Raw genomic sequence first — 13,830 nt, 5'->3', positions numbered from 1 at the left:
TAGTTCTTTAGTTATCAAAAGAATAAACGACACAGATGGACAACTCAAAAACATAATGCAACTGGAAACAATCACCTATAGTGTAGGATGCATTAGGATATGAATATTGTACAAGGGCTAGAAATTGTCAAATTTTTTGGTTTTTCCCTTCATATTCATGGTTTGGGATAGTGGGTTTTGAGCTTATTCACCTTATCTACATTTGCCTTCAGCATCTGATAGAGGGCAGTCTTCTTTTTTATCATAGAAACTGCCGAGAGGATTACTTTCTTATCCAGGGAAGTTTTGCCGTTGCCATGGTGATCCTTCTCACAGTCGCTAGGCAACAGCAGCAGGCGTACATACATCATAAGAGCTTCCTGCTCATCTAACTTGAAATCTCTGGATTAACAAAATATAATAACATAGTAAAACAGATATTATACAAATATACAATGACACTCGAGGATCTGGCTAAAGCTATTCGCATCGAAGGAACATCATATAGTACTATTCTCCCGAGGGCCATCGGCCCGAGGGAGAATAGTACTATGTGATGTTCCTGAGTGCAAATAGTTTTAGCCAGTTCCGAGAATGGGTCATTGTATATTTGTTTTATATCCCTTCCACTCATATATATTCTTCATACGATATTCTTCGTTGATACCCGACTTTTACAGCAAAACGATTTTTAATAAGTCGATGATGGAACAATCGTTGAGAAGTTGAGAAAACAATAAGCCTTGCCGTATTGATCGTCTGTTCAGCGAGCGCACCTGGTTAGTGCAGCTCGCCGAGAGTTTCCCGTGGCATGCAGTAGAGAGTGCCGTTGGGCTGAGCAGCGCTCTGCGCGCATCGCGCCGCACAGCTCGCGAATCGAGTAGGGGGCGGGGTCAAAAAACGTATAGTTCACTTTTTCCCTAGGGAAGAAATGGACTATGCGTGACGTCAGCAAGGAAAATGAACTATTTCATGGCAAACGTTTTTCGTAGTAAAACTATTCTTATTCTCCTTGTGTACACTCTCAATACAACAATCTTAAGTAAGGGATATAAATAATAATATAATAATGTAGTAAAACAGATATATCAGAAATGGTTATAGTGGCAGAAGCAGTAATAGCAGTAGTAGTAGTAGCAGTAGTTGTAGTAGTAGTAGTAGCAGCAATGGTAGTATCAGCAATAGTAGTATAAGCAGTAGTAGTAAAAGAGTAGTTTAGCAGCAGTAATAATAGTTCTGGTAGTAGTAAAGTAGTAGTACAAAGCTGCCAACATATGTTGACCAAAAAACATACTGATCCATAATTAAAATATTTTGAAGGAAAAAAACACATTTTGGTACAAAAATTGATAAATTACACAAATGAAGCATGCCAAGCAAATTTATCAAAAACATATTTTGCAATAAAAATCATATTTTGTCACTTTTTATTATGAAAAACATACTAAATATTGTTAAACATATTAGTTGGCAGATTTTGTAGTAGTAGTAGTAGTAGAAGAGTAGTTTAGCAGCAGTAGTAATAATAGAAGTGGTGGTGGTAGTAGTAGTAGTAGTAGAGTAGTTTAGCAGCAGTAGTAATAGTAGTGGTAGTAGTAGTAGTAGTAGTGGTGGTGGTAGTAGTAGTAGAAGTAGTTAGTAGTAGTAGTAGTAGTAGTAGTAGTAGTAGTAGTAGTAGTAGTAGCAGCAGTAGTAATAATAGAAGTGGTGGTGGTAGTAGTAGTAGTAGAGTAGTTTAGCAGCAGTAGTAATAGTAGTGGTAGTAGTTCTAGTAGTAGTAGAAGTAATAGTAGTAGTGGTAGTAGTCGTAGTAGTAGTAGTAGTAGTAGCAGCAGTAGTAATAATAGAAGTGGTGGTGGTAGTAGTAGTAGTAGAGTAGTTTAGCAGCAGTAGTAATAGTAGTGGTAGTAGTAGTAGTAGTAGTGGTGGTGGTAGTAGTAGTAGAAGTAGTAGTAGTAGTAGTAGTAGTAGCAGCAGTAGTAATAATAGAAGTGGTGGTGGTAGTAGTAGTAGTAGTAGTAGTAGAGAAGTTTAGCAGCAGTAGTAATTATAGTAGTGGTGGTAGTAGTAGTAGTAGTAGTAGTAGTAGTAGTAGTAGTAGCAGTAGTAGAGCTAGTAGTCAAAGTTTAAGTTGTAGTCAAAGTGTCAGTAGGAGCAGTCTTGGGTCAGAGACAGTAATAATAATAATAATAATAGTAGTACAGTTCTCAACAGACATATAACACCTACAGGTCTCTATGCGTGACAGTTTCAGAAGAGATAAGACACAAAGATCGAGACAAAAATAATGAATCCCAAGACAGAGCAGAGACACTTGTGTCTGGAATCAACGTCAAGAATCAGCCAAAAATGAGACAAGACAAGACTCTAAGGCCCAAATTCACAAAGGTGGTTTATAAAACCATCGGTTGAACCCATGGTTTATGCAGATTTCTTGTATAAATTACGCTTATTTACCAAGCATATTAAAAAATGTCCAATGCTGATGTACGCTTTTGTCACAGTGCACCAAATTGACGCCTGTTGCCGGATTATCCACGCTATTTTTTTCATGAGTCCACTGTTTTGAATTAATGAGTTCACTCTTCAAAACAGTGGACTCATGAATAAAATAGCGTACTAACAATGGCAACAGGCGTCAATTCGACGCACTGTGACAAAAAGCGCGCCTCAGCATTTGACATTCTTTAATATATTGAGTAAATAAGCGTAATTTATACAGGAAATCTGCATAAACCATGGGTTCAACTGATGATTTTTAAAAACCACCTTTGTGAATTAAGACCATTGTCATTGTCTCAAGACATCCCAACAGTGACAAATGGAAGTAAAGCCATTGCATAAACTTGCAAAACTTAGCTCTTTTTCTAGAGTCTCACTGATGTCTTGGCCACCGAGAAACAAGGAATTTCCTTTCGAGACGGTGAAAGAAACGGAGGAAATATCAGTAGTCATAAAACTCATATGATAGTCAGAGCAAAAGCATAGTGGTAGCAGTTGTTAATATACAAATAATGAATGTTTATGAGTGCAATGGACAGAATACTTCATGAGGTGAAAGATGAAATAATCCATTCAACGAGGCTACGCCTCGTTGAATGGATCATTTTTTCATCTTTCATCAAATGAAGTATCCTGTCCATTGCACGAATGAATAAAAAAAATTCATTATTTGGTTTATATGACACCTAAATAATTATTCTTTTTCCATATGAAATTAATCTATTTCGATGCAAAACATGCTCATGCAGTGCGAGTTCGGTCTGTTGATTGTTACGTCATTACAACATGCGCACTGCTGGTGCATGAGCTGCAGCTGAGCTGCAGTCTCGGTGCGCGAGTGCAATGGACAAAATCGTATGGATCCAAAATTGCACGATGAATGGATCCAAAATTGCACGGTTGATGACGTCTGTGCAAAATGGGCTGAATGAACGATATCAAACAACCAATCAAATCACAAGGATCTATCTAGGTGTCATATAATTTTTAATAGTTGCAATTTTTTTTAGTTACACAAGTAATCATATTAGTCATATATACTGTATGTACAGTTGACGTTATGTTGCAGTAGCAGTGGTAGCAATGTAGTAGTATTAAGGAATGAGAATTGAGATTAACTCGCCTGCAGTACTCGGTAATGAGTTCTAGACTGGCTTCTGGATGAGTGATTAGCTGAGGTAACAACTGTCGTTTCTTCTCCATGTTGTTGAATGCATCTTTGAATGACACCTGTTAAGATCAGCAAACCATGGAGATGTTTCACAAAATGATGGAACAGGTATCACAGAATGGTAAGATTTTTATTCTAAAACAGTTTCTAGGTCATGTAACATAAAAGATACGATAAATTGTATAATTAAATGTTACTGTAATTCAGTGACCATCCAGGTACAAAAAAGGTACCATCATTTGTGAATATTGAGCGTAAATCACCTGTGTGCACCTGAATAGGTAGCCAGCTTAGCCGGGTAATAATCATAGCAGGGTCCGCTGGGAGTAGTAGTTTTCCGAACTGTAGTGCCTACCCTGGGTAAATATACCGTTATTATTATTATAATTACTTTATGTTACACCCCCTGGGCCCTGTTGCACAAAAGTTACGGTATTAAATGGTAACTCTGCTATCCAATGGTAATTACCATGGTAACAATGCTCAACAGCCAATCATAAAAAAAAGGATTTACTGAAGTTACTGTTGGATGGCAAAGTTACAATGGGCCCCTGGTCTTCTTAATTTCTTTGGTAATAAAACAATCACAGTTAAAACATAAGACCCCCAGTCCATTTTTCAGAGGGAAATACAATAACCGATGAAGATCACATACTGGTTAAGGCTTATACATATGTGGTATGACAAAGCACAGCAATGACTTGTGGATGAAGAATACAGGATTTTACACATAAAACATGCAGACACAGAAGGTATTTTGGAGGAATTTATGGAGCAACGATATTGTTTTAAAAAGTTAGCCCAAAGACGTATTGTCTGTTCAAATCAGGGAATTGGACACACACCTTAATTTCAAAGAATCTAACCCCTATAATGCATTTAGAACCAGCAGAGGATAACATTTGGTGAAAACAAGCACCTATTTCCTTCAATCGTACCAACTCCTTTATCTTAATACTATTTGTCAAAACTAATTGACGGGCCAATTCCAAATTATGAAAACTGTCACTGACATTTCTTACCTTGATTTTAAGGAGTCTATCTCCCCACAATGCACTTGTTGCCAGGTCTTGGAATACCACTTGAACCTTAAGATCTTGATTCATCTTGGCCATCTCATATCCAACTTGAGCTATTGCCTAACAAAAAATTTAATCAGGCTTATTATTTCCTATGAAATTTGATTATTTCAAAAGTTAAGATGCAAATTGGTGACCACCTTAACAATAACATGGCCAAGTATCCAAAACATTGCTCTAAATGATATAATTGAAGGAAGTTGTTAAAACAAGAAAACTGATATAAACAAATATATTTACAAGAAGGCAATCACTGAATTAAAGAAAATTAAAATTCATGTATAGTATCCCAGAATGGAGAAATTGTTCAATTGAATTGGTGAGCCAAAGATCAGTGTTCCACAGAGAAACAAATTAAAAATCATCAAGAAAGGCATCCATGATACATGCATATTTCCAAAAGGGGCGATTCCAAGCTAGAAAAATCAGCCATTTTCACAACATTTTGCAACCTGCTGTCCAAACGAACGAAGAACTTCAATTTGCTTTGTGGTAATTTTAAAGTACTACTGGGTAGACATGCAAAAAACTGACAACCAACAAAAATATGTTGTCCATAGGTGAATAAGAGCTTAAAATGTTGCATGTCGTACAGGACATTTTTGCGTCCCGTACGACACACAACATTTTCACCTATAATTTACCCATAATCAAATTTTTTGTGTTGGTTATTAGTTTTTTACATGACTACCCACTATAGCTTTATCAATGACAAAAAAAGAATATTTTATTGCTCAAGCATTTGGCTAGGAAACGAGAAATTGTTGTCAAAATGTCCCGTACGACACGTATGGAATCGCCCAAAGGCTTTACCTTTACCATTCATGCCAATTTTCAAAGCACTTACTAAGATTTTCTTGTAATTTTGACCAGCATTGTAGACAAGTTTTTTAACAAGTTCTTTGGATGGCTGAATGATGAGGTAACAGAGGGCTAAGAAGGTATCCACTGCTCGGCAACTGAATATCTGGAAGAGGCAAAAACCATATCAATGTGCTTTTCGTTGACTGCCACAGAGACTGTTAAAACAAGGTCATGTTATAAGGAGCAATAATTAAGAAAGGAAATCTTGACAGTCAAAGGTAGGTCTAGCTTATCATAGGTGCAGAAGCGTTGACCTAAGTAAGGGAAATGATAAGAATTCCATGGTTTTCCAGATTTCTGAGCAATTATAAAGTTTGTTTTGTGCTCTTACTTCCGATATCTATTCATGACCAAAGTTGATCTTTTAAACCTTCTTTTGTTGTCACAAGAACAGGACAGACAGTCGCACAGAGACAGATGTACGAACAACAGAGAAACATAATGCCTCTGGCAAATACCTATGGTAGGTGCAGAAATAAAACTTAGAACTAATAAATTCAAATAACAATAACCAACACTAAGTATTCTGTCATAATGCAATATATGACATCATTTACAAACAATAATCACCAAAGTAAATACTTACAATACAAGTATAGACAAGATATAAGAATAAAGGATTTACTGATCAAGAAAGGGTTTAGGTTTTAGGAGTTTCTTAAATAGTAAAGAGGGTCGTTACCTTGTTGAGTAGAATGGATGAGAGGTTACCAATGTTCTGCTTAGCAGCAGTGTCAACCTCAGACAATTCTTTCAACGCTCTCTCAAACGATGCTACGGTAGCCTGAAATAAATCCATTTAGATTGTGAGAAAAATGGCATTATTGATCAGACAATGTAACTCTATCTTGTGACAACAACTGAATGACTTTAAAAATACTGTTAAAGTTCTTTCCACTAATGGAGAAACTTCCTAATCATTGGTTATATGTGACTCGTCCTGTCAAAAGCAGACAGAATTCGATTTTTTCAAACATAATTTTGTGTAAGATTATGATTCTCCATTTCTCAAGCTTTAATTTGGTATATAGCACATGCTAAGGGACATGGTATTTGCTGAGAAAATAGTTTTTAAATGTCCCAGGTACGAGAGTTCATAAAAAGTATTTTTACGAGAAAATCGCTTCTGATGTTTCGCCCGCTTTCAGACTTCTCGGAGCTTTTTTCACATGTTTCACGCGGAAACTCATCCTTTCATTGACTGAAAGTGCGTAGCAACCGTCAATGATTTACAATAAAATTGGGTTTTCCTGAATCCTTGAGATCTCTCCTCAAAGAAAATAAGTTTTTGTAATCGTTTCAACCATTAATTATACGGTTTTTTTTAAGAGAGAAACACAAGCTAATTTTATTGGACCGTGAGGGATTTTGCGTGGCTTTTGCCGTGTCTGGTATTGTTCTCTGTCTATTGTCACATTGTGCTTTCAGGTGCGATTGTGTGTGGCGTCCATGTTGAATGCGGACTGAACCTTTTTGAGTCTATACCAGCGCCTGTATCGGCCCTATACTACCATGAGTCTAATCCGGGAGTTTAATCTGCTATCTCCTCATTTTTTTCTTCTCCTTCTTCTCTTCCTTCTTTTTTGAAGTTATTATCAATTTCGTGGCATCTTAAGAACTTTCATCACCTTTATGAGAAGAGTTTAAAACGTAAAATGCCGGGGTAAAATGAGTAAAGCGAACTGTGTTTATACCACCGTAAAAACCAACACACAGAGGCACACGCCGTCTTTGCTTTTATTCCGCTTTATTTTTCTTCCATGAAGGATATTTTCACAGATGTGTTTCTTAAAATCATGCAAGAAGTCTAACATCCCCCCACTCATAGACCCCGCTTTTTGTTAAGAACGTGTTACGTTTAACTCTTAGTGTTCGTTCTCTTTAAAATTGATTAACTAAACTCACTTCCACTGCCGATCAATCTTTTAAGGATTTGAAAATCTTTCTTTTGAAAATGTCAAAAACGCTAATGAAAATATCGTAATCATGATTAAAAGAAACTTTCTTAATTCTGCACATCCTTGATTATTTCAATGAAATTAATTAATCCTCACATACGACCGGTCTTTTTAATACGTCTTGTCCTTGGTTATTTCGCGTTCATTGTTCATTATCAAATTTTTTTTTTATACGTAGAGGCCTATGCTTGCACCATCAAAAGTAATAATAGGAATCTGGACAGATTGGTTTCTTATCTATTTTGTTATGATTGTGTTGTTTGTATTTCGTCATGAAGGCCTACTTAAGCCAGACACAGATGCTAACTCGAACATAATTGTTTGTTTTTTATTATGATTTTCTATCATAACTTTTTTATTAAACCACAAGCAAGATTCAGTATTGATGCCATGTTTTTTTTATCAACCATCAAAGAACGCTATTATATGCCTATGACAAATTAAAATTTAAGCTTATTAGTCATTATTCTTGAATTGGTTAGAAGATATTTAATTTTAATAGCTAGTACTATTGAGATACGGATAAAAGATCAAGCTCCTGATATATTTTTTAAATTGTATTTATAAAAAAATCATCATTCATAATCAACATTTTTACCATTACAGGCCTATCATCATTACCATTGTTATTTTATATCTATGATTACTGTTATTATCGTTAGTATTACTGTCATTGTTATTTCCATTATTATTTTTTTTTCAATTATCATGATTATTGTTGGTGATGGATTAAGCCATCAATTTCTTTCTTTTTCTTACATAATTCACCATTGTGAAAGGGGCTTCACTTGGATAGCGCAAACTTTGATGTTCGATTTAATTTCTTTATTTATTCTCTTTAAAACTAATAGATTAGCACACGTTCACGGACTATCAATATTTTCTAAAGATTTGAAAATCTTTAATTCTTTTGAAAATGCCATCTCCGAAAAAAAAACGTTTTAAATAATGAAAAGATCCTGATCATGGCCTATGATAGAGAAAGTACCTGTTATCATTGTCTCCTTGATAGTATCTTTTGTAATTCTAAGGAAATTAATCCTCATAAAAACCGTGTTTTGAATACGTTTTGCCCTTGGCTTTTATTTCGCGATTATACTCGAGCTCATAATCCATCGCCCACGCCCCCGCCCGGCCCAGTGCCATTATCGCCACACCTACGCCTTTAGAATTCGCATCCTCTTTGTAAACTTTTCTTAAAAACATGCTTTTGGGAACACTAAAAGCGATGTTTTTGATCTATCTATTTGAAGCGCGGGCGGGAAGGCGAGGGGGATGCTTCCTTTCTTTACCCCAATCTAGCTTTTATAATTAGAAGAAAAAACCTAAACCTTTTGAAGTATTTTACAAAAACTTTGCACCTGGCGCAGGCCGGGAGCATCCCCACCCCCATCGCTACACCCTGGACTATCTTCATTGTTCATTATCAAATCTGTCTTTTTTCTACGTAAAGGCCTATGCTTGCACCATCAAAAGTAAAAAATAGGAATCGTAACAGATTGTTTTTTTTTATTTATTTTTGTAATGATTGCGTTGTTAGCATTTCGTCATGAATAGGCCTACCAAAGCCAGACACAGATGCTAACTCGAACATGCTTGTTTTGTTTTTTATTATTATTTTCTATCACAATAACATTAAACCACAAGCAAAATTCAGTATTAATGCCATGTTTCTTCTCACCCATCAGAGAACGTTATTATGCCTATAGGCCTTTAGCAAGAAAACACTAAGATTAAGCCTAGTAGTTTATGATTCTTAAATTGATTAGAATTATTTTATTTTGATAGCCATAACTGTTGAGATACGGAAAAGGCAGTACAAGCTCAAATTGATTTTTATATTTAATTATTGATTTTCTTTTAATTATCATAATTATCATTTTGACGATTATCATCACCATCATCCCTGTAATTATAATTGTTATTTTGTATTATCATTATTATTATTTTCGTTAGTATTATACTATCATTATCATTGTAGTTACCCTGAATCACGATTATCGTTGGTGATTGTGATTGATTAAGCAATCGATCTTTTTTTCTTGTTTCATCTCTCTATTGGATTTGTTGGTATCTTTGTTAACATTTCGCTAATGCTATTGTTTCTTCAAACGACATGAGAAAATTTGACGGCGAGAGGTTTGAATCATAAAGGGTTTGATATGATTCTAATCCCTATAAGTTCACAAAGTGTACAGTAAACAGTATACATTTCCAGATCCTGCTTTCCCTATCTTGAATAAGTGATTATGATTATTCCCGCTACAGTTTTAGTTCAGTTCAGTTTTTTTTTCTCATTTCCCCAAAAATACAAAATTACAAGTATCATGAAAATAATGCAAAGTAGAATACATGCAATCTACCTTTCAGTTATATTTATATATTTTCAGTTACATTTGTAAATGTGAAACCAAAATTGATAAAAACTCATTGCAATAAAAAACTATGGTGAATATTTCGCTGGAAATGAAGAGGTCCACTTAGAAGCTGGATCGTAGACCCCTCGGATAACAATAGTTATAATGAATTACATATGAAATAAATACCTATGACAATGGCCAACAGAGAGAACCATACAAAAAAAGAAAAGACATGGGAATACACAGTGAACCAACATAGTGAGGGGAGAATGATAGATTTGATCTCTTTCGTTCTCTTGAACTTAATAAATAAACACGGATTCACTGACGATCAATATTTTAAAGGATTTGAGAATCATTCTTTTGAAAATGCCATCTCAAGTTTAACGCTTAATGAAAAAATCCTGATAATGGGCCTAAGATTAAATAAAATATTATTTCTCAATTCAGCATATCCTTTGTAATTTCAATGAAATTAATCCTCACTTACAAACCGTGTTTTGAATACGTTTTGTCCTTGGCTTTTATTGAGACCCAATAATCGAGCTCATCGCCCACGCCCCCGCCCTTCCCAGTTCTATAACAACCTTCCCGCCCGCGCTTCAAAAAGATAGATCAAAAGCATCGCTTTTCAAAAGCATGCCTGTTAAGAAAGATTTACTAACGGGATGCAAATTCTCAACTCCAGCTCATCGATTTCAGCTAAATAATCCCCTTCATGCACCGGCTACGTGCGAGTACTATGAATAGCCAATCAACAATGGCGTACGTTGCTAGGGGCGGAGCTTAGTACAGCGCGAAGATTTGAGCTTGCTGAACGAGCGGAGTGTCAGAAAAGTTCGAACTGACCGAAAAAAACACTCGCAGAAAAACGGCTTTTTCGATACTTTCCCGTTATCATTTTCGATTGATTTTTTGACAGACTATACTTGAAACATTAAACATCCCTAAAATGTAAAAATAAAAATTTCGACATTTTTGAAAATTTTTAGCATTTTACCCATTTTCTCAATTCGGTATCGAGCGACTTCTGTCTGATTTAGACAAACCATGTCACATATCTACCCCTGTTTGAGTCCTATAGTGACAATGATATTGCCATCATTTTCCTTATAAATGCAACCCATGTATTACGATAATTATTGTCATTACCAGTGTACTCATCAGTACCATCATCAATCAATCAATCAATCAATCACTTATAAGCTGAGACACCATAACAGCATCATTTTGCAGTGTTGCCCTCCATTTGCACCCACCTCATCCTGTAGTGCTTGGTTGCTGCTGTTCACTGAGAGATGGACAAGAGATGTGGCAAGGAGTTCCATCACATAATGAAAAGCCAGGCAGCACTGGTTATGCTCCTTCAGTTGCTGGCACAGGTACTTGGTAGAACTTGCTACCTGACCAATGTAACCAGACTGGACAGCGCCTTCATTATCACCCTTCTGCGGATCTATAGAACCAGGAAAGAACACAATAATCATTCAATAATATGCACTGCCCGTGAATTATAGGTGGAACATTTTTATGACACGTATAGGGATTGCACTTGAATGTTGTTTTGAACACACCGTTATCCAACGTTCCCAAAATAATAAATCTTGGAGATGTACGCCAGATTGACAAAGTATGTCCAAACTGGTACTGTAGAATGTCAAACAGTAGACCATGGCCCTGTTGAATACACGTTACTATTATGATAACTTTGCCATCCAATGGTAACTACCATGGTAACGATGATCATCACCCAATCAAAATCAAGGATTCCATTGAAGTTACCATTGGCTAACTGTTTCTGATAGAATACATTATCGAATACTTGTTCAAACCTATAAATCTCTGTCAACCACACTTCCTTCTTACATTTCTTCATTATTTCAGCAACAAAGATCTACATACTCTCTTCGTTCTGCAGCTGCTCCTTCCTATGTCATTCCAAAATCCAGAAAACAGGCCGGTTTCAACTCCTTTCAATCTCTTGCCCCCCGTCTTTGGAACAAACTCCCTCCATCTCTTCGAAACCTCTCTTCTCTTGACCTCTTCAAAAAAACATCTCAAAACACACTTATATAACCATAAACCTTAACTTGTCTTATGCCATCAACAGCGCTTTGTATCCTCTGGAAAAAGCGCTATATAAATCCAATTATTATTATTATTATTATTATTAAAGTATGAAACTGTGCCCAGAAGAGTGTTTCATCAGCATTTATTATCTGACAAGATGTCAGGTGACAATTTTCCTAGATGTTGATTGACTTAGAAGCACAATTCCTACAGTATCTCTTGGATAAAACATACTGTGTCAGACATCTGATGAAGCCTTTCCTGAAATGCTCAAAGCAAACTCTCGGTGAAGTCTCAGTTTTGAGCCATTCCAGAGGCAAAAGCTTCTGGCATGGCACAAAACCAAGACTTCATTACACAACAAGGAGTAAGGTAGACTAACCTTTAACAAAGACAGGTGATCCAGATACTCTAGCCTGCTCGTACGGCAGGGCATTTCTTGATCTGACGGTAGGTTGACAAGACAAAGCAAACTCGGCTGCCACAGGAATGATATCCTGAGATGAAAGAACCAGCGAATCCTCCTTGAAGAACGTTTCCAATGTGTACTCCTCATAGGGGTCTTTCTTGGTCTCTGCAGCCCCAATCTGAAATACAAACAATAGATAAATACATTAAAGTCATCAGACTTTGAGTCACAGGTTAGCAAGGACTGGGCAATTTTGGACTTATTGAGGATGGGATCTGATCTTGGATGCTGTGTCCATGCAACTGCGCCACATACATGTAGTGCCACACACTTTCAACATTAACTAAAAGCCTGTATGAATTAAAAGAAGAGACATATAAATAGATAATTTTTATTTTCTATTTGAAATAAAGTAATCAAGCAAATTTATGCAACACTAAAACACAATTTGCTATTAATATACATTTCACTTGAGACTTTATTGTGTGCATCTGTCATCTTTACTCCACTTTCCATAGGTTTTTAATATGAAAAAGGGAGAAAATCAAAAGTTTCTTAATTTCATTATTCTTAATTTCAATGTATTTCTTGATTTTCATTTCAATTACTATTAAGCAGACCAAATAAAATGGAACATAATCACCATTTCCGTTAATGGACCTGGTTTTTTTTTTAATCTATGTATAATCCTTAAATGATTTACCCCCTTATTTCATTTTCCGTAAGTAATATATATCAACCAAGTCTCTTTATCATGTGGTGTTTTTGGGGCACTGTAAAAAAACTCTTTATGCAGCTAATTACCTGTACTGATATACCATAGTCTCCACTTTCACACTGGTCACACAAGTCCTTCAAGGAACGGATTTTGGTACTAAGATCAAAGCAGTCGGCAAGTAATTCTTTAACAAAAAGTATGAAAACCAAACAAAGAAATAACTTTCTATTAGGCTTTGAGAAGAAAAATGTGTTAATTATTGAATTGTATGATTCACATAGAATTAGCAGAGGGGTCATCCAATCTAGTAGATAATGGGGTGATGATAGAATGATACTCTTTGTAAAATTCTGCCCATGTAAGCTACTGCCCCCCCCCCCAAAAAAAAAAGGAACAACAACAGAGAAATATGATCATGTTTTAACAGCCTTCACTTTACTCCCAACAATGTTGACTTACATCTACCACTATTAAAATAAATCAATAAATCGGATACTGTACCTGGGTTACAAGAAGCAGTTGCTATTTGGGTGAGGTTCAAGAGCTGTTTGAAGAGATCACCAGCTGATGAGCCAGTCATGTCATGCCCACTGGCAAGCTGAGAGCAGATAGCATGGGAGACTTGATAGAGAGTGTATGCCACCTCAGGAGAACAATCAGGATTACAAAGATCACTGTATGAGGGTGCAAGGAGATTAGCGAGGTAAATACAAATGCAAA

The 13,830-nt window shown here is 36.0% G+C and overlaps 1 protein-coding gene across 1 annotated transcript in view; it reads right to left on the bottom strand.

Annotated features, from left to right (window-relative positions):
* The window catches only part of LOC129272432 (kinetochore-associated protein 1-like), a 95,712-nt gene that overhangs the window by 31,919 nt on the left and 49,963 nt on the right, over window positions 1–13,830 (bottom strand). Inside the window, exons 31-39 of the mRNA XM_064107295.1 lie at window positions 13,612–13,784; window positions 13,197–13,294; window positions 12,366–12,570; window positions 11,173–11,369; window positions 6,278–6,379; window positions 5,579–5,698; window positions 4,675–4,791; window positions 3,605–3,711; window positions 192–381 (exon numbers count right to left, since the gene is read on the bottom strand). Coding sequence (XP_063963365.1) covers window positions 192–381; window positions 3,605–3,711; window positions 4,675–4,791; window positions 5,579–5,698; window positions 6,278–6,379; window positions 11,173–11,369; window positions 12,366–12,570; window positions 13,197–13,294; window positions 13,612–13,784 — 1,309 coding nt within the window. The remainder of the gene's footprint in view (window positions 1–191; window positions 382–3,604; window positions 3,712–4,674; window positions 4,792–5,578; window positions 5,699–6,277; window positions 6,380–11,172; window positions 11,370–12,365; window positions 12,571–13,196; window positions 13,295–13,611; window positions 13,785–13,830) is intronic.

Source organism: Lytechinus pictus, chromosome 12, assembly GCF_037042905.1.
Source record: "Lytechinus pictus isolate F3 Inbred chromosome 12, Lp3.0, whole genome shotgun sequence".
In the NCBI taxonomy this organism is placed as follows: domain Eukaryota; kingdom Metazoa; phylum Echinodermata; class Echinoidea; order Temnopleuroida; family Toxopneustidae; genus Lytechinus; species Lytechinus pictus.
Note: the sequence above shows the minus strand (reverse complement) of the source record. Positions and strands in the feature narration are given on the sequence as shown.